At 37.5% G+C, this 20927-nt stretch overlaps 3 protein-coding genes across 8 annotated transcripts in view; 2 read left to right on the forward strand and 1 right to left on the reverse strand.

Annotated features, from left to right (window-relative positions):
* Positions 1–3271, reverse strand: part of LOC107731421 (UBA-like domain-containing protein 1) — a 10667-nt gene extending 7396 nt beyond the window's left edge. The window contains exons 1-2 of the mRNA XM_016542494.1: positions 2976–3271; positions 2364–2423 (exon numbers count right to left, since the gene is read on the reverse strand). Of these exons, the coding sequence (XP_016397980.1) occupies positions 2364–2423; positions 2976–3083 (168 nt within the window). The 5' untranslated portion in view covers positions 3084–3271. The remainder of the gene's footprint in view (positions 1–2363; positions 2424–2975) is intronic.
* A 717-nt stretch (positions 3272–3988) lies between these two features.
* On the forward strand, positions 3989–13824 carry LOC107731417 (probable E3 ubiquitin-protein ligase MGRN1). 6 transcript variants are annotated; one of them, XM_016542489.1, is made up of 18 exons: positions 3989–4104; positions 4179–4392; positions 4707–4825; positions 4903–4991; positions 5117–5263; positions 5652–5769; positions 5915–5981; positions 6084–6127; positions 6895–6942; positions 7250–7318; positions 7461–7620; positions 8905–9017; positions 9642–9853; positions 9937–10051; positions 10863–10911; positions 11455–11571; positions 12577–12619; positions 12975–13058. In XM_016542489.1, the coding sequence occupies exons 2-17, from the start codon at positions 4305–4307 to the stop codon at positions 12612–12614; spliced, it is 1593 nt and encodes a 530-aa protein (XP_016397975.1). In that variant the 5' UTR covers positions 3989–4104; positions 4179–4304; the 3' UTR covers positions 12615–12619; positions 12975–13058. The 6 variants fall into 6 exon arrangements, with proteins under 6 accessions (XP_016397975.1, XP_016397976.1, XP_016397971.1 ...); XM_016542490.1 differs by having other exon boundaries at positions 10866–10911; XM_016542485.1 differs by lacking the exon at positions 12577–12619 and having other exon boundaries at positions 12975–13824.
* A 1101-nt stretch (positions 13825–14925) lies between these two features.
* Positions 14926–18678, forward strand: LOC107731389 (forkhead box protein J1-B-like). The gene is made up of 3 exons (XM_016542444.1): positions 14926–15171; positions 15301–15887; positions 17147–18678. The coding sequence occupies exons 2-3, from the start codon at positions 15336–15338 to the stop codon at positions 17936–17938; spliced, it is 1344 nt and encodes a 447-aa protein (XP_016397930.1). The 5' UTR covers positions 14926–15171; positions 15301–15335; the 3' UTR covers positions 17939–18678.
* The last annotated feature ends 2249 nt before the right edge of the window (positions 18679–20927 follow it).

A 20927-nucleotide genomic window follows, 5' to 3' on the forward strand; every position in this document is an offset into this window, starting at 1 on the left:
TTTTTTTTTTTTTTTTTTATAAAAGTACTGTAATATAAGTAGCCAATTATTCAATACTGAAGGGACAAAATGTTAATTTTTATGGCTCTGCAATTGAAAAACACAAAATAGATGCACCCCTCTAAATGTCACAGTATAGTTTCCGCTTTGCTGTAATAAAAAATGTCATTTGTAATATAATACAGTAACAAAATGACATACATTACATGTCTTGATTTGCACATTTGTCCGGAGTGTATTTTATGTCACTATTAGTCATAAGCAATAAATGCATAATTTATTTGAATGGACAAAATCCAGAATATCCATCTTTTTTGTCCTACTTTCTAATTACATTGAAAGGGAGCAATTTCAGTGTGAATGACTTTTTTCAGTTTCAGAACCCAGATTTATTTATAAAATGCATAACTAAGTTTGAAAGAGCTTTTTCTGTGTGATACCCAACTTTCTGTTTGAGTATTCAGCTCAGCGGGTGAGTTATGAGCTAACGTGGTCAGCAATTATTGTAGGACTACAGCAGCAGGGTCACTCTAGGAGACAAACATCTAACATTACATCTGTCCAGAGCATGATCTCAGCCCTTGACAATCTGCCCATTCACAACAATTATTTCCCAGTAAATTGTTTAATAGTAAAATAAACATCAGCACATACAGATGTTAAGCTTCAGAGGCCTGAACATGTGGCAAATTTTCATTGCGGCTGTGATGTTGTGCTTTACAAATAAATTATATAGGAATAGTTCACCCAAAAATACAAATTCTGCTCACTTTGCTCACATGTTGAGTAAATGATTTTATGATAAAAGACTACAGTCACCATCAGCGATTCTATTCCAAGAGCCAACAGATTCTGAAATGCTTAGGGACCCTCCAAACAAGACCAAACCAACACAAAAGAACACTCTGAGATGTAAGCACACAAGTCTGCTGATTTTTTCATGCACTTATGACTTCACTGTCAATCTAAATAAGTCAGGGGAAATTGTGGCGCAAACTTGATTAGGACTGCATAACTAATAATATTAGTAAGTGTTGGCAGCCATGCCACAAAATCACACCTCTGCTTCTTGTGCTTTCACCTGGATCTATTTAAACTGTGATGCAGTCTCTCTTTTGCTTCCACTAAACCCTTTATGTCCCATATACTCACATCAATAAACCTCAAAGAGACACAAACATGGGGTGAACTGCTATCTGAAATATTGCACAACCTGATGTGTAATATGTAACTGAACACATACGAATGCCAAATTTTAATTACATAATTTCTGTTCTAGTCATTTAAGATTACTAAGAATTTTTAGAAATCATTCAGATTCAGATTCACCAATGAATCATTTTGACCATTTTATGAACCAGTTTGACCGATTCATTGAAAATAAATGACTCCAAAGAATACATCACCCACAAATCACAATAGCATTATCTACAAGATGAAATATTTAATAGCAAAACATAAATGTAAAAACTCTTCACTATACAAATTTCCATCACTTCCACAATTTTCATGACTTTTCAGGACTGAATAACAGAATTTCAATAGTTTACAATAACTTTACAATAAGGTTTCATTTGTTTACATTAGTTAATATAAATTAATGAAACATAATTAAAGAAAAATAAAGTATAATATAAAAATAAGCATTTATTAATCTTACAAATTAATGTTAATTTTCATAATTTATTAATACATTATTAAAATCAAAACTTGTATCTGTTAACATTATTTACTGGACCTGAGCTAACATGAACTAACAATGAACAGTTGTATGTATTAACTAACACACAGTAATACATTAATAATTACTGTAACAAATTAATTGCTGATTATGAGTTATAGTTAATGCATTAACTAACATTAACTAATGGGAATTTATTATTTGTTTAAGTGTTACCGATATGCCTAATATTTCCAGGGTTTTCACTGAAGTGGAAAACAAAGGTGACAGTGGGATATTCCAGAACTTCATCATCATGATACACATGCCATATGTTTCTTTTTCATCAAGGAATTAAACACTAGTCCTAGTCAGGAAGACACTGCTGATTGCTTGTGAGACTTTAACCTTGCGGTCATTATTTCATTTCATTTTTACTGCAACACTGAAATACTGCCTACCTCGGCACACTACAGTAATAACAGTGAACACAGCGCCTGTGTGTGTGTGTGTGTGTTTATTTCTGGAAGCCCCGTCTCTCGGCAACATGGCCGACACTATGGCTACAGCTTTACATTGTTATTGTTACAACCACGATGTAAACGGAGCACATATAGTCACATAACAAACACATGTAATAGAAAAAAAGGTAAATGTAATAAAGCAAACACTTATAAACAAAATTGACAGATTTCATACTCACCATTTGATGATGATGACCGTACGGGATATTTGTCTCTTGAAAGAAGGCACTAAGGGCTGTCTGTGAGTGAGAGATCATAACACAGCATTACCTTACATGCTGTGTAATTTGTAGCCAATTTAAACATATTTATATCACGCTAGACTGGGAAACTGTCGGAGTTTCACTTATTTCGGAGAGCTGAGAATGGCTGCAGGATTTAGGCTGATCTAAATGAAAAACGAAAGCACTACATTGTATCAGTGTTGAGCTCTGCTGGAGTGTAATCTGCCAGCGGTCATCTTCATTGCATGGCATGGGAAGCTAGTACAGTGTGTCATGGGGAAGGATTATAGTATTTAATCTGGAGTAAACTCTAATTGGATTGTAGCCTGTCTCTGTTGAGCTTTTCGCAATTGTTATACTATAGAAATGTATTTAGGTGCCGTTTTATTCCAAAATAAAGCACATGCAGACGGCATTGATAGATGTGAGATGTCCAAGGAGGCAACTAAAACCTATTTAGATCATTGTTATTAGTCATTATTAAGGAATGACAACCAGACACGCGACAGAGAGTATGCAATGCATCACATAAACAATGTACTGGCGTAGGCATGCATATGCGCTTACCTCAAACTGCCAATGTGCCGCTTGCAAAAGCTGTTTCGCCTGGTCTGCGGCACATCCAGCTGTCAGGACGAACTGGTTTATCATAACTTGATGTTTGAGTTCATCCATATTCGCTGGTGTTTATTTCCGAGCCACGAACAATAGTGTTTTACCCGGGACCGGTTTTTTTTTTTTTTTAGATTTAGTCTCTCCGCTTTTCTCTTTCAGTCGTCCACCATTACAGCCGGTTGAGCAAACACAAATATTTACTGTAGGAGCGCTGGTGTAACGAGCGCCAGATGATTGACAGCATAAAGCAGCCAATCAGAGCGCGGCGGAGGTCATGGGAATTGTATGCGTCGGGATTCCATGTTTGTTGTGTTTTTGATGACACTGCATTAGTTTGCCGTATACGCTGAAGCGCTCGAGATAGATGTGTACGATTTGCTTATACAATGCGACATTATCCATTCCGAAACAAAGAAAAGGCACATATAAACTACACGACAAGGATAAGACTGAGTGCGTGTTTAAGTTGATCTTTTAACACCAAAACTACACATCCCGTCATGCAACGCTTTGTTTGTTAAGTTCTAGTAGGCAGAATTTATGAATGACGGTCGCTCGTCCAATTCCCATTCGAGTTATGCTACAACCTTTCCAAATATGGTAAACAAATCTTCCAACACCAATTGAATCACTAGCATCTTAACAGAAGACCCCTGATGTACTTTAGCGGAGTCCTCCTTTGTAGTGTTAATGGTAGCATGTGACGACAACTTTTACATTGATTTTACTTTTAATAACAGTGACTGAGCTTGTTAAAATGATATGCTTTGACTACAAAAACAAAAACGCATCACATCTTAAACACAGACACAGAATAAACAAAATGTAATTATTTCATTGTCATCCATAATGTTTCTTTTTAAGCTTTTGTGGTGTGCCTATCTTCTGTTCAAGTCAGCTGAGACCACGATGTACGGTAGACAGGCACAACATATCCCAATATCCTTTGCTCTCAGAAAATCCCATCTCGCGAGAATATGGGTTCCTCAGAAGAGAAGTCTTTTTCAATAGTCTTGTTTTTGTTTTTATTGTGATGAAAAGTCGTTTATTTGACGTCTACTTGTGAGTTAAGGGATTTTACGTAAGTCACTCTGTTTTTTTCACAAGAGCTAAAACCCAAACGCAGATACAGAAGTTGGCTTCTTTTGTTCGCAGTTCTTGTTGTCGCCAGAGATGGGAATGTATCCATAGCGGAGGAAGCAAACCGTATCCAGCTAACTGTCCAAACAAATCTTCCTTTATCCACATATATCGGTCTTCAGCAGCCATTTTCACTTAAACATGGGTTCAATACTGAGCAGGAGGATTGCTGGAGTTGAAGATATCGATATTCAAGCCAATTCGGCGTACAGATATCCTCCCAAATCAGGTAAAATTCCACTTAAGTATAGTGTTGACAAACGTTAGCTTCATTATGATGTCTAATGTAGTGTGCACTTTTACCGTTTTTGGTGTCACTCATGAATTGTCACACATTATTTATGTTTGTTAATTTCCATTAAAAATGAATAAATAAAACATTTAAAACTGAATGTCTAAATCTACTTTGGCAGTGACTTAATATGTAGAAAATATATACTAATTTGATGTCCTCATGGATGCATTAAAACATCATCCTGCGTCAACTTTGTCTAATGAACACATCCATCCCAGATAATAATCTCCCTAATGGCTTTATTGCAGGAAATTATTTCACCAGCCATTTTTTCATGGGAGGAGAAAAGTTTGACACACCCCATCCAGAGGGATATCTCTTTGGAGAAAATATGGATTTGAATTTCCTAGGCAACAGACCTGTGCAGGTGACCAAATGAAACAAAACTTTCAAGAGTTTGACACTTTATGTCATCCTCACACGTTTTTGCCCTGTTCTCCACAGTTTCCCTATGTGACCCCAGCACCGCATGAGCCTGTGAAGACGTTGAGGAGTTTGGTGAACATCAGGAAGGATTCTTTACGACTTGTCAGGTATATTCTGAATATAGTCACGGCTTGAAGGGGCTGCTGATGATGCCACTGTAGAATATATGCTGAAATAAGAGATAAATGTGAGGAGTTTTGTTTTTTGATTTTTATTTATTTATTTTTTGCAGGTATAAGGATGATTCTGACAGCACCCCAGAGGATACAGAAGATCCCATACTCCTTTACAGTGTTGAATTCTGCTTTGATACTGATGCCAGAGTGGCTATTACATTATACTGTCAGGCCTTTGAGGAGTTTACCAATGGGATGGCAATGTAAGTTTCCTCTGAGTAGTACATTGGGTAAAGTTTCTGCAGTTGAATGATACGAAATCACTATGCTTGTTGTGTACACTTTTGTAACTAAGTGAATTTCTTATAGAGGAAAAGGATTAGATGATAATTAGAAGCTTCGTGTGATTGATTAGCCTCGCCTGCGCCATTTGAGCCCAAAGAAACATAACCTACTGGCATCTAGACAACAACTCTCCTGGCAACTTAATGAATTCCTTGGAAACAGTGGTACAATTAGCACTTGGTCTAAATACAAAAGATTAAGCCCTTTTACATTGGTCACTGTGTTTTAATGAACATTATTAGTAATTGACACCCTCAGGTATGCTGAGATGTGTTGGTTATAATCACTACAATTTTCTTTTGAAAGATACAGCCCCAAGAGCCCTTCAATGGTGTCTGAGACGGTCCATTATAAGAGAGGGATAAATCAGCAATTTTCTCTACCTTCCTTCAAGATTGATTTCACCAAATGGAATCCTGAAGAGGTGTGAATTTCTAAGATTACGTTTCTTTAGACGCTTAGAGACTCATTTGCATCAGTGTCATGTGATGTGATGTTTTTTAAAAAAACTATAGTGAATAGTTAGGTGTCATGTAGTTTGAGAATTAAACATTGAAATATTTCTGTAGCTGAACTTTGATCTGGACAAAGGCGTTTTCCCTTTGGTGGTCCAAGCAATAGTGGATGATGGAGATGGTTGGTGAAAAAAACAATTGACCATTAAAAATATAATCAGTTAGAATTATGTAATATCATTTCATACTGTTGTCTCACAAAACATTGTGTTTTCTGTTACAGATGTCACCGGGCATGCACATGTTCTCTTGGCAGCTTTTGAAAGGGTGTGTATTTCTTGAGATTTCCGCTCAAGAATGTCAGCTGAAGGCTTGTAAGCATTTGGTCATGTTTTGTAACCCTGAATAACATTGAGTAAGTCATTAACCAGGCAGGATTTTATAGAGTCAGGATGGTTTGAGATTCATGGTTCACATGTTTATGGAAAACCTGAAATGTGGAATTTGACATTTTAAAATGGTGATTTTTCTTAAAAGTCATGGTCAGAAATTCATTGGTCAATAAGAGTTGGAATCCTGGAAATTGTTTTGTAGCCAATATAGAAAATGAAAATAGACAGAATTAACATAATTTAGCCTTGTTACGTAGAACAAAAGTTCTCACATAAAGCATCATGAAGAGCCTGTGATGTTTAATACATTTTTATTAACACATCATAATCAGACTAATATACCAAGAGATGTTTGAAAGTAATGCATTGATCTGTTTTCATTGATTTAGGATCTATAAATTACTGGTTTTACTTATTTTAAAAATAGCTTTCATTCAATTTGAATAGCTTTTCTGATATAATGTTAAATGTTGTGTTTAAAGAGTATAGGAAAAAGAGGTAAGAAATAAAGCATTATTTTTCCAAGCAGTGCTAATGTTAAGTATGGAAATGCGCACAGATTTCTTCAATGGCTATTTTCCAATAAAGTACAAGTGTATATATATTTGATCTCTCACATTCTCGGTGCACAAAAACTTTTACCTTACCAGCTAGTTCTGTTGTTTTATAATAGTAATGCTATATATATTCCCTCACTTACAGCATGTTGATGGCAGTTTCTCAGTGAAGCCTTTGAAGCAGAAGCAAATCGTGAGTATTTTTGTGTCTCTTTATTAAATGTAAGAGTCTGATACTTGTGCCTTGAAGCAAAAGAACAATCTCATGTTCCAGTATATCTGTGATTGTGGCTATATGGTTGTGTTTCTTAATAGGATCCCTCATTAAACAGACAGATTGAAAGCATTGATCTGTCCACACTCATGCATGCTTATCCACTGCACATGTGTGGAAGCAGTAATCAGGCCATGTTGCTTCATGAAAAAGATAATGAGTATCTGTGCTGTGATGTTTCCCATGCCAGTAATCTGCATTTACGTATCGCATGCTCATCCTTTAGGTGGACCGTGTGAGCTATCTTCTGCAGGAGATTTACGGCATTGAAAACCGGAACAATCAGGAGACAAAGGTAAATCATGTCACTACGCCAGAGAATTTAGGGCAAATGAGATATGACGTGCACAACTAGTAATACAATATCCATCCTGCCTTTTTCTGTCTCTGATTTCACGTACTATTTTACAGTGTTTTGTTTTGTCTTCTCTCTTAAGCCCACAGAGGATGAGAACAGTGACAACAGCAGCGAGTGTGTGGTTTGTTTATCGGACCTGCGTGACACAATAATTCTCCCTTGCAGGCACCTGTGTCTGTGCAATGCCTGTGCTGACACACTGCGTTACCAGGCCAACAACTGCCCTATCTGCAGACTGCGTAAGTACTCATTAATCAACGCCTGAGCTTCCCGTATTGTTCCTCCATTATTATTCAGATTTGTTCCGCTAAATGAGCCGAACCTTTTAAGTGGGTATGGCCATAAAGATAAAAGGCTGAGTGATCATTTTTAAATCTAATATGTTCTGATTTACCATTGTGCTTTTATTACCCTTTTTATTGTTCTTAGTAATGAATAGTCACTAGTGCATCACTGATCACTCATGCAGTACAGATCATGTGACTGTTGAACAGTGCCATCTGCTGGGGATGTCACGTACTAATGATTATTTGATTTAGTATTTCTTCCCATTTGTGAAATAAGACATCAGGTCATTTTCAGTGGATTTATTTGTATCACAGAACACGTTTAAGTTTTTTTTCTGAAAGTTGTTTTTTCTCTTTAAAGGACTAGTTCACCCAAAAATGAACATTTGCTGAAAATGAACTGAAATTTATACGAGTTTGTTTGTTCATCGGAACAGATTTGGAGAAGTTTAGCATTACATCACTTGCTCACCAATAGATTCTCTGCAGTGATTGGGTGCCGTCAGAATGGCAGTTTGTAATAAATTCATAATTTAAGATGAATGTTGGTGCATTTTGATATGAAATTGCAACAGCGGATGGATTTTACACTGGAGAAAGCGTTATTATGGATTGTGGACTGATATTTTGGCCAGAAGTGACAGTTTAAACATAACATTTCTTAGAAAAGCACATCTTACGTCACAATATGTTAATTTGATGGACTGGAGTCATGTTGATTACTTGTGGATTACTGTAATGTATTTATCAGCTGTTTGTCTCTCATTCTGACGGCACCCATTCACTGCAGAGAATCTATTGGTGAGCAAATGATGTAGTGCTAATTTTCTCCAAATCTGTTCTGATGAAAAAGCAAACTTATCTACATCTTGGGTGGCCTGAGGGTGAGTAAATTCTCAGCAAATTTTCATTTTTGGGTGAACCATTCCTTAAAGGAGAAACATGCTAATAAGAAACTATATACAACAGGACTGTGGTGAGTTGGGCAAGCTTTTGTGTACTTGCATAAAGTGTTTCTGCCCTATAGAACTTCTTCACTGAGAGAATGTGCACTGATTTCGCTTCAACAGTAAGACCAGCTGTGTAAATATTTACCCCCTTTTTTGTAGCCAAATGAATCTGGTTACTTTTAAGCAGCAATGTGAAGATGCAGCACCTGTGTTTGTTTATGCACACTGCACTTGTTTGTATCCCTTTTCCCCACCTGACCTTTTTTTTCTCCTCTCACTGCCCCAGCATTCAGAGCCCTGCTCCAGATTCGAGCCGTGAGGAAGAAAACAGCTGCCACTCTCTCACCAGTTTCCTTTAGCCCAGTGTTGTCCCAGAGCTCTGAGCATACTGAGCATTTGGTAAAGTTCACACTCATACTTCATCCTGTACTCCGGTTTTTTAATACATCATGGATCCTTTTCCACTGTGTTGCTACAGTAGTATTGATTTTGTCCAGTGGAATCATGCTTCGCATTTCACTCCAGTACAGTTATGAATGGTATTTCAGGTTTTCAGTGGCGTATAACCTCCTCATTTCAAACATCCAATGACAATTTTTTTTTAGATTTTGTATGTATTTATTTTTTTATTTTTTTAGGTAGTGTCATCATGTATGCATTTATTTGATCCAAAATACAGTAAAAACAGTAATGTTCTGAAATAATACAATTAAAAATAACAGTTTTCTTTCTGAAATTATTTTAAAATATAGCATATTCAGAATATAGTATATGCTGATTTGGTGCTCAAGAAACATTTTTATTAGTAATGTTAAAAACAGTTTATGTATATTGTTTTGCAGATCATGTTTTTTTAAGATTGTTTGATATATAGAAAGTACAAAAGAACTTTAATAAATTAATTTTAACATTAATAAAAAATTCTTTACTGTCATAACTCTTAAAACAAAACCTATAAATTATTTTAATTCTACATGGCAACAAGTCAGAAGTTTACTTTTTGTTTTGTTTTTTTAATCTCAGAATGCAGACAACATTCCTCCTGGCTATGAGCCTATCTCCCTGCTGGAAGCCCTGAATGGGGTGCAACCCATGTCCCCTTCAATCCCATCAGCACCTCTCTATGAGGAGATTCAGTTTTCTGGGGAGATGGGGGATCCTCTTAACCTGACTGGGCTGCAGCAGAGCGCAGAAACCACATCGATGAAGGGCAAAGCTAGCAAGTCACCAGATAGGTAAGTCCGTATTGTGAAAATACTCACTCTGAAAATGCTCAAATAAAGTTTTTATTTTCCAGTGATATGTGTCATGTTTCCAGGTCTACACGTTCTCCCTCATCCCCCATACGGGAGGAGGAAGATGAGGAGAGGATGTCAGAGCTCTCTGATGCCCAGCCTCAGTCTGTACTGCCCTGTAGTCTCAGTCCCACTGAGGTCAGCCACTATCAATTTCTTCCCTGTACTTGTGAAATGATGCCCACTGACAAGCCAGTAATGGGTAACACTTTATTTTAAGGTGTAGTTACACATTACATGTACTTACTATAGTAATAACAGTAAATTATGCATAATTACAAGCAACTAACCCTAAACTAAACCTTAACCTTATAGAACCTTATAGGGGTTCTCAGCTCTGGCCCTCGAGGTCCACTTTCCTGCAGAGTTTAGCTCCAATCTTGATCAAACTCACCTACCTGTAGCTTTCTAGTAAACCTGAACACCTTCATTAGCTTGTTCAGGTGTGTCTGATCAGGGTAGGAGCTGAACTCTGCAGGAAAGTGGACCTTGAGGGCCAGAGTTGAGAAGCCCTGCCCTATTGTACATGATTAAGTAGAGTAATAGTGCATTAATATTACTCAGTACTGTGTAATTACACTATAACAACGTCACCTTAAAATAAAGTGTAACCCAGTGAGCAGATGGCTTTCTTTTAACAGTGTACTTAAAGTCAAGCAGAATCTACTATGTTTTACGAGCAGTTTTCTTGGTTTCTCTTGGTCTTGAAATAACCTGTTCGTGGCATAAAAACTGTAGAATAGTTTTTAGTTTTATTAACAAATTGATTTCCTGTAAACGATCATTATGTTTGTTTGTGACTCATGGCATGGATGAGCTGACTGTGTAATTCAATGGATTAGTTTGCATAGTTCTGTGGGTTTTACCTGGTTGCACACGACTGATAAAGAAATGCAAACTAGTAAACAACCTACACTGTTGTGTATGCTCATCCTAATTTATTTCCCAACAGGCCACAGTAGAGGGTGTGTCCACTAAACCTGGCTTCCCAAATTCAGGTTTGAAAACTTGATGTGCAAATCAGCATTAAAATAAAGCATTTTATGTCAATGCTGCAGGTCTTCAAATAATATGGCCAGCGGCAATAAAAAATCTATTATGTAATGTGTATATATACTGTATGTATTATGCATATATATATATATATTTATATATACAGGTGCATCTCAATAAATTAGAATGTACTTTGCAGGTGTTTTGAGTTGATTAGTTGATTAGCATGTCACCATATTCTAATTTGTTTAGATAGTGAATTGGTGGGTTTTTGTTAAATGTGAGCCAAAATCATCACAATTAAAAGAACCAAAGACTTAAACTACTTCAGTCTGTGTGCATTGAATTTATTTAATACACGAGTTTCACAATTTGAGTTGAATTACTGAAATAAATGAACTTTTCCACAACATTCTAATTTATTGAGATGCACCTGTAGATATATAGATAGATAGATAGATTGAGTTGCATCCTCTCAGGCTTTGGTTGTGAAGCTGCTGTGTACCAGTGATTGAGAACAAACCATGTTAATCATGTCATGTTGGCAGGTTCAGAGAGCAGATCGCTGGGTGTGTCTGTGAGTGAAATCCTACAGGACTGCCGCAGTGAGCGCAGCAGCCTGAGCCGGACAGAAAGTGACCCCTCAGCGGATCTGGCCCTGCCTGGTGAGCCACTAACACACACTCAATAACCCACAATCCTGACACCCCATGAGCAAAATAGTTCCTTTGAGTACTTTTTCAAGGGTGGGGTGTCTTTTACACCCTGATAAACCTTTGTACAGTTGACTTTGAGAAAATGCAAAAGAGCAAAGTTGAAGAAAGCAAATTTTTCAGCATGTTTGGCAGAACTGATGCTGTGCTGTGTGAACCTTCTCTGTTATTGCTGCTTCCTTGCTCAGCAATTTCTACCAGTAAAGCTTCTCTTTAAAACTAATTTTTTTCAGTCTTTAAAGGCATTTTTACTGTTCTCTTACAGTGTATTTTATATGCTTTCTACACACTAGAAAAAAAATATTTTCTCTGATAATTCGATTATGATTCTTGATGTAAGATCATGAAATCTGAAATTTTATCATAATTCTATTAGGTAATTTTCATTTAAAATAAATTCTTGAAAATGTGTTTCAGATACAAATGTTGATTGGATTAAATGTTATTTTTTTATTTTACAAGTTTTGTAATTAAATATAATTTAAAAAACAGTACACAGGATTAGTATTTTGAATAAGAAATTAATAGTTTATTATTTTAGTATTGAAATGTAACTGTAGTAATTAAATCAACACAATAAGTCTGTTTTGCTTTGAATTTTTATTTTACATCTAACTAAAAAGAATATATCTTGTGCTATTGTAGTCCATTTTCACCACATAAACAGTCGGAATTATGAGATACTAAGTCATTATTGTAAGTCAAACTTATAAAATACTAGGTCATTATGACACAAAAATGATTTGTTCATCTCAATTTCAACTTAATCTCAGAATTATGATATTGTATCTCATAATTTTGATTTATGATTTACCAAAGCATGATATTTTTTCCTCCTTATGTGGCGGAAATGGGCTTCCATGCTGGTTCTGTGTGTCTGATGCATGTCTAATGCTGTGCTGTCTCCTAACCCTCTCTCTTTCTTACTCTAACTCGGCTTGCTGTTAACACACATAGCGTCTGAGTCATGGTCCACTGCTGTAGAGGAATGTTGACTCTGGTAGGTCACCAATGTCATGAATATTTCACTCTTTTTACTGGTTTTCCATTTTTCTACCAGTCGCTTTGTTAGAGTCAGTTCATAATAGTTATTTCTAAGTCACATGCAATCACAATTACATTACCACAAGTTTGGACACACCTTTTCATACTACTATCATGTCCATGACAGATGAAAAACAGTTGTAATTAAAGAAAAGTCATATGTAAGCCCAGCTGGCCTGCAAAACTAATTTTAACCATAAGCCCTTTTAATCAAAAGATCTTGAGAAAAATCAGTTCAGTCAAGTGTGTCTAAACTTGAAGTGAATATTCTCTCCTCCATTCTCACTTCACCTATATTCACCCTTCCTCAGGGTCATCAGAGTCCATAGAAAGCCTGAAGAGTCAGAGCACCAGCAGCTCCAGTCAGCCCCTGCTCTGCCTCCCCAGCACCCTGCGCATGGAAGATGAGCGGCTCACTTCATAAACGCCCCTGCTGTGCCACTTTCATCAACCCGCTGTTTCAATATCTACTACGCAAATCAAACTATTCCCATTCCAGCACACTATTGTTCATGAATGCTACCCTGTCTCAATTAAAACAATTACTTTGTGAGTACCACAATCTAAATTGTGTATTAGAGTCCAAGACATTTCACTGCGTAGTAGAAACACTGCACAGAAGTCTAACACACTACCTTCAAGAAAACTTTAAAAAGAATCATTATTTATAAGACGGTCGTAGCGTTTGCTATGAGAGTTCAGAAATTTTGAATGATTCAAAATCCTTTAATGGATGCCCAATCTTTTTGACGTCTGCAGCTTCATGGTGATTCATGACTGTGTACTAGTTATTGTTTTTTCTGTTGTTTATAATCAGTAAATGAACACTAAGTGCATCAGATTGCTATGATATGGACGCATAGTATTATCAGTTATCCAGTTGAAGTAATCATCTATGTCTGTATCTTATATATTTGTTTTGTGCCTTACAGTACTGTGTGGCTGTCCCTTCATCCTCCTCATGTTGAAACATACAAAGTGGGAAGCTGTAGCACTTCTTGAAGCTTTAATGAGTAGTTTATAGAGGGATCTGCCATCATTTACAGTGACATCTAATGCTTTTTAGTGAATTCACTGCTGCTTATCTATGTCAGGCACCTTAAGAAGTTATGTATATTTGTATGTAGTCAAATTGTTTTATCATAAAGTGTTGTGCACAAATTAGTCAACTGTGATTATTTATTTTAAGGCATAAATTATATGAAGTTATCGATGGCCCTGCTGTTCTGGCATAAACCCTAATTCCAATAAATACACCAAAGAAATATAAAAATGAAGCAAAGCTTAATTACTAATAACACCATACATTTATAATATAAAAATTAGAAAGACATCTAAGTGCTGTTCATTGATCTTTATCCATCAAAGAATCCTAAAATATATTTTCCACAAACATATTTAGTAAAACTGTTTTCATCATTGACAATAATTGAGTACCAAATTAGCATGTTAGAATAATTTCTAATGTAAACCGATAATTTTGTGACTCTGAAGACTCGAGTAATGGCTGCTGAAAATTCCACAGGATTTGAATAAATTAGACAAGACAGATATCTGAGCATATTGTAGTGTGAAGACCATATTTAGCCAGGTGGTGGCAGTGTATTCACTTTTATAAATACGCTCACGCATTTATCAGACGAAACCGCTGTAGTTTCTCCTATCACCTGAAATATTTTAACAAAATGCAGAGCCCAACTTTGAGTGGGTTTAATGAGCCTAACGGCTATATGTTGGACAATGCGGTGTGAAAGCCAATGTTTTGACTGTGTGACGAGGGCAGAGGTCTCCTCCGGCGGGATGAGTGGCGCGCTCCTTTATTACACGTCACTTTTCATTTGTGCGCCTTTCTTAAACTCTTGGCGCGCGCGCATCGTTTATTACCAACGACTTTTTAACGACTCACTCCAGACATGATGAAGCAAAGTTAAAAGGAAAATTGATGTCGAGAAAGAATTTAAAAAATGATAACGATGCTTATAATAATAAATAAATCGCAAAAAACATTAATGTATCAGTTTATGGGCTGTATTTAAATAATGAAATATGTGTCAGTTCACGAGGTTTAAAAAAATAATACTTAATTTAATAATTTAATAAATTGCTATAATTGCAAGAAAATGAGCACCTGTCACATTTTGCGTGGATGTGTGGTTGAATGCACTCCTGGCGAGGGACAATGACATGTTGAACTCTGGAGCTCTCAGCCAATCAGAGAGCGTCAACATTTAAAGGGCTATTAAGAAACAGGCAAAACGGCAGAGTGCAAAGCCTACATCTCATTTCTCTCGTATTCACTCGCTTGCGAAACCGTAAATGTGTATCTACATGGCTTTCTTAAAGACAGGACTGGAATGATACTTTTACACAGTCGATATCAGGACATGTCTGATTTTGTGTATCTGCTGCACTTGTTGCACTGAGGCGAACGGGCTGAATCTAACGGACTGAGAGATATTCACCGCTAGGTCAAACCGACAAGGTCTTCGTCGTGTTTTCATTTCGCAGGTAGGCATTTAAATTGAGGGATTTCGTTTGCCTAACCTTGTGGTGGATTATAAGCTTACAAAATACACACTGTTAAATTTTTATTAACTGTTATTTTGGAAATTTCAAGCAACGCTGTCTGTTTTACAGATCTGTTTCTTCAAAAACACTAAATCGTGCCCACGATGCCAGTGTTAGTGAGTCCCGAGATAGCGAATAAATTCAAAGAGAAATGGATGATGCTTCATCCGGAGGATCAGGACAATGTCAGCGGCTCTGTTCACTTTGACGACAGTCTCACCAGTCTGCATTGGCTACAGAACTTCTCCATCCTCAGTGCCAATCCTGAGCGGACTCCCAGCTCCGGCTGCCATCCGCAACACCTCTTCTACAACAAAAACCAGCTGGGGGGCACCGACTCGCCCTCCAGCCCACCTGCTGGAGATACCGCCGCCACAGGGATGCCACAAACACCTGGGAATCCCACAACGTCCTGCAGCAGTCTGGCGAATTCATACGCGCTCCAGCAAGCGGTACACTACATAACGGCGCAAACAAATCCGTCTGAGGAAATAGACTACAAAACAAACCGCCATGTGAAGCCACCCTATTCATATGCCACTCTGATTTGCATGGCAATGCAAGCTAGCAACAAAACCAAAATCACTCTGTCAGCCATATACAGCTGGATCACGGAGAATTTCTGCTACTACAGATACGCGGAGCCAAGTTGGCAGGTAACTTCACCGATCATTTAGGCTATTTATCTTTGAGAATCACTTAATGTTTTTTTCTGCATTGAAATGCAGTATCTTTAGATTTTTGAAATAGAGAAAGAAAAACAGCCTTTTATTTGTGCAACAGGTCAGGTGCACCGACCATTATGATTCCTCTTAACGATTCAGGTTTCTTAACGGTTCTATTAACGATTTTTTTAGTAATTTTGTGTTTGGAAAAAAGAAATACAATTATTTCAGTTAAAATGATCTTATTCAGTCTCTTGCTAAATAAGACAATTTCCGATTTTTAAAAATATTTTCAATTTCAATTTTCCAGACCATATATAACAAAGTTAATGCATCTCTTATAAGAAGTGTTTACTTTTTAAACTTTTTGAATGAAACATAAAAATAATAAATTGCTGTTCAATTTATTCAATTTCAAGGTTTATATGATTCACTAAAAACGGCTAAAAAGAGTCATGTTCGGGATTCAGACTCCACTTGTGTGACTGTATGTTTCTGATTCACTAAAAAAAGAACCGGCTCATAAGAGTCATTCGTTTGATAATCGTACTACATTTACATATTTCTGATTCTCACTATAAAGAACCGTTTCAGTCATTTGTTTGATAATCGAACTACCCCATCTGTATATTTCACTGTATGTTTCTGATTCACCCAAAAGGACCAATTCATACGAGTCATTCATTCGTGAGTCAAACTGACACCATTAATTGGTGTTCGTCAACCATGGTTTGTCGATACAGCACTACCAAAACAATCCTGTGCACTCATCTATAGTTAAGGTAGGGTGACTGATGATGGAAGCTGAGACCACTATACCCAAGAGCACTAGGTTTCCTGAGTCCTCCTTCCATAATGAGGGATCCTTAAGGGAGCCACTGATCATGTGAAACTTGGAGCGCTGCATTACTAGAGAACGTCGGCCTTATTCACCGCATTTCTTCTCCTGTACACGCAACATTCCCCTCCCCCATTTGTCTCTGTCACACAGACAGTGAGCCAATGAAATAGGACACCTCTACCTGTTGCACAGCGGGATTTTATAGGGACCTTTATGCATGCTGTCGTCTTCTGTCACTAGAAGTTATTGCATTTATATTCTACACTCTAACCAACATGTTGGCTCTGTATTCAAACAGCTCAATTAAATTTGCATAATAATTTGTTTCAATTTAAATATAAATATTAAAAACCTGCTATCCCTATATTCTTAACTGTTAAATAAACCGATTTTTCTCTTTTTCTTTTAGAATTCAATCCGGCATAACTTGTCCCTGAACAAGTGCTTCATGAAAGTGCCCAGGCAGAAAGACGAGCCAGGAAAAGGAGGCTTTTGGCAAATCGACCCGCAGTATGCTGACATGTTTGTCAATGGCGTTTTCAAACGCCGGCGAATGCCTGCCACAAACTTCAATACCCAAAGACAGAGCAAAATGTTATCCTCTCCCAGCTCCTCATACGGCTCTCAGTGCAATCAGACTGGCCAACAAATGAGAATGGTCCACTTCCAAGGACCTGTCCCAAGAAACAAACGCAAGCAAGTCGTCCCCAAACGAGGCAGCAAGCTGGCCAGAGTCTCCAAGAGCCCTCTGTTAACCACCGACATCAAAACTTCAGACATACTGAGAGGAGATTTTGACCTGGCGTCTGTTTTTGACGATGTGCTAAGTGGGAATGACAGCACGTTTGAGGATTTGGATATCAACACAGCACTGAGCTCGCTGGGATGTGAGATGGAGCAATCTTCACAGAACCAGCACGGGCCTGGCTACAGCAATGAAGACGAACAGGCTTGTGCTTACCTAGAGGCGAACGGCATGATGGGATGCAACATGGAGGACTTTCACCACCAGCAGGTACAGGTCCATCCGCAATATTGCGAGGGAATGCTCACAGATCAAATTCACCAGCATCAGCAGCACCCTTGGGAGATTAAAGAGGAAGTCCAAGCCATCCCACTTACCTTGGATCATGGCTATGGGCTTTGTGAGGGATTCTTCTCTGAGATGCAACTCTGGGAAAGAGCAGAGTCATATCTGTGAACATGTCTGAATACATATGCACTGTCTTTGCTCGTCTGAAGACCTATTGACTTTTGTTTTGCTACATTAGCATGAAGAATTACTGAGGATGTGAGAGGTTGTGTAATTATTCTTTGTACTTATTTTGTATTTTGTAAGAACCAATACTGATTCATTTATAATCACTCTTGATCTTTGAATTCTTGATTTTTTTTGTTGTTGGAAATTTTCTTAAGATGGATAAATATTGTTGTGGGACAAATGTGGTTATTTAGGATATTGACATTTTGTTCCTTATTGATTAATCAATCTAATATATTCATTTTAGTTAACTTGATATTTTCGGCAATGTCATACTTTATATAATTCTAACAAAAAAACAAAAAAAAACAGATTTGAGGGAAAAGGGATGCAACAAGCCAAAGTGCTTCACAAAATCATTTCCAGAGACAAAATAACCCCCGCACAAGCACTTTGAAACATTAGCTCAGTTTGTTGCCCAGTGATTTAGACTCATAATTTATTTTCTCTCTTTTATGATCATCTTTGAGAGTGCAAAGTGTCCCACAAGTGCTCTCCTACATTTCAAAATGTAATGCGTTAGTCTCAGATTTAGCATGAATTGTGGGTTGCAATCTTACAAGGCAATGGCTGTTCTAGAAGTGTACTTGTATCGATTCTCTGAGAAATGGACTATAACACAGGTGTCAAACTCAGTTCCTGGAGGGCCGCAGTCCTGCACAGTTTAGCTCCAACCCTGCTCCAACACACAAACCCTGTAGTTTTCAAATAAGTCTGAAGGACATGATTATCTGGATCAGGTGTGTTTAATTAGGGTTGAATCTAAACTCTGCAGGGCTCCGGCCCTCCAGGAACTGAGTTTGACACCCCTGGACTAACATGCAACTTGAAACAAAATATATTCTGTACTTGAATAAAAAGATCAATCTGTACAACTTTTTTCAATCTATTGCTTTTGATTTTTGCATACGATGAGTTTTTTATATACATATTAAATACATTTACATTGTTTCCATAGCATTATGTTTGCGTTTTTCAAATTTTTTTTTCTGTTCCTCAAAATTCCATGTACAAGTTAGTGAACAACATTCTTTGTTCATTTAAAGCCATTATGAGAATAATAAGCAAACTATTTATGGCCATTGTGGTAGTGATTTGATACATTTTTTTATCAGTTTTTAGAAACGGCAAAACTTTTTAGTCTACATTCAAAAGCACACACCTCAATAAGTACTTCACGGACTATAAGTTTGTGTTCTCTAGAATTTAGCTGGTCAATTTCAAGGCAAAGATTTTAAAATAAATTCCCATTGACTAGCTAGCTGGATATTAAGGCTGTATTTTGATTGTTCTGCTCATTTAAGTTCCTCCTAAATATGTCACAAAAAAAAAATAAAAAATCTCTCCTTCACACCACTTACACTCAAACGGGAATCCATCTTGTCCCTTCTCACGTGGCTATTTTTGATTTATTGTCAGAGCAGTTTGATTATTGACACAGTCGAAACAGTAAAATCATGCCCAGACTAGCCTGCATTTCTCTTTACATTAGCATGAGGTGTCAAAGAGTGTCAAGCATGTCTAAATTGACGGTCACTGGCATATAGACTGGTCCTATACAATGACAATGGTTTAATATAGTCAAAGTCCCTTTAAGGGTATTCAGTAGTCTTTGGTATAGTTTATAGTATGTATTATAGTTTGCATTGTCCCTTGCTTTTGGATGGCCATATTTGTTTTAAACAATAGAAGGCGTTCACATGGAGCAGTCAAAGACAAAATAGGCAAGAAATGCTCATTTTAGTTACTTGTGTTTTATTTTCTTTCAAGTTAATTTCCTTGCTGTGCCTCCCACCTTGAAAAATCCAGCTGACTTGAATATCTGTCAAAATCCAATGCATTCGAGGCAAAATAAATAATACTTTCACACTTAAAATCTCTTTTTAATGAAAAAGAAAAAAGGAAAGGGAGGCTTAGTCAATTTCATCGGCTCTGCCTCCTTCTGTTGGAGGTCATGTGTAGAGACCCTTCTGAATCTGTGGAGTAATTCACATTCCTTGAACATCAGGGAAAAGCAGGAATGGTAATCCCAACTAGCTATGTCCCACAATGCTATGGTCATGGCAAGGGCATATATTCATACACATACATCCATCCAGCGACCAGTAAGTGAACCTCTTCAGTTCACGTATTCTGTTTTCACCACAAAAGCACACTTCGACATGTCCCTGCGGACCTGACAGAGGTGAGTTAGTGCCAGGACTGTGGTGTAGGCAGGGTGAGAGGGGAGGTGTGGGGGCGAGATGCCGTATGCTTCTCAGGGGATGGGTTTTTGTGGAGGAGGGATGGGAGAACTCCTTGACGCTGGAGATAACATTATCTCCCCAGAGGCAGAGACTCCTGCCTGTATTTACACGAGTGCTATCGCCGCTCTGGCCCCGCATACGGACCTGTCAGCTGGAACAAGGACGGCTGTCACGGCGGGGCATCGCCACGCTGCTTTATGTCCCCCCGGGCACTGCTGGCAGCCCCTGATTACAGGTGTTATGTGAGATGTGTCAGCCATTCTGCTGGAAAAGTCAGCAAAACACTGGTGTCAGCACTCAGTGTGTGTATTTTTCACCCTGAAACCTACTTGAAAATCATGTGGTTGGATTATTTCAAATTTATGTTTTGGTCAATGACATGGCTCTCTTTTTTTTTTTGTTTGATCTATTAATTTATGACACAAATACTCTTCTGGTTTTAATTTTTGTATAAAAGGGATAGTTCACCCAAAAATGAAATTTACCCCATAATTTACTCACCCTCAAGCCATCATAGGCATAGATATGTATGCATATCTATGATCCTAGGTGTATATGACTTTCTTCTTTCAGAAGAATACAATCGGAGTTACGCTACGCCAACATCCTATGTCATCCGCTGGAACACGACTCACTGGTTTGCAAAGTTTTAAATATGGATATTTTTCTTACAAAAATGCATC

This window comes from Sinocyclocheilus rhinocerous, unplaced genomic scaffold (assembly GCF_001515625.1).
Source record: "Sinocyclocheilus rhinocerous isolate Xijiao unplaced genomic scaffold, SAMN03320098_v1.1 scaffold1390, whole genome shotgun sequence".
In the NCBI taxonomy this organism is placed as follows: Eukaryota; Metazoa; Chordata; class Actinopteri; order Cypriniformes; family Cyprinidae; genus Sinocyclocheilus; species Sinocyclocheilus rhinocerous.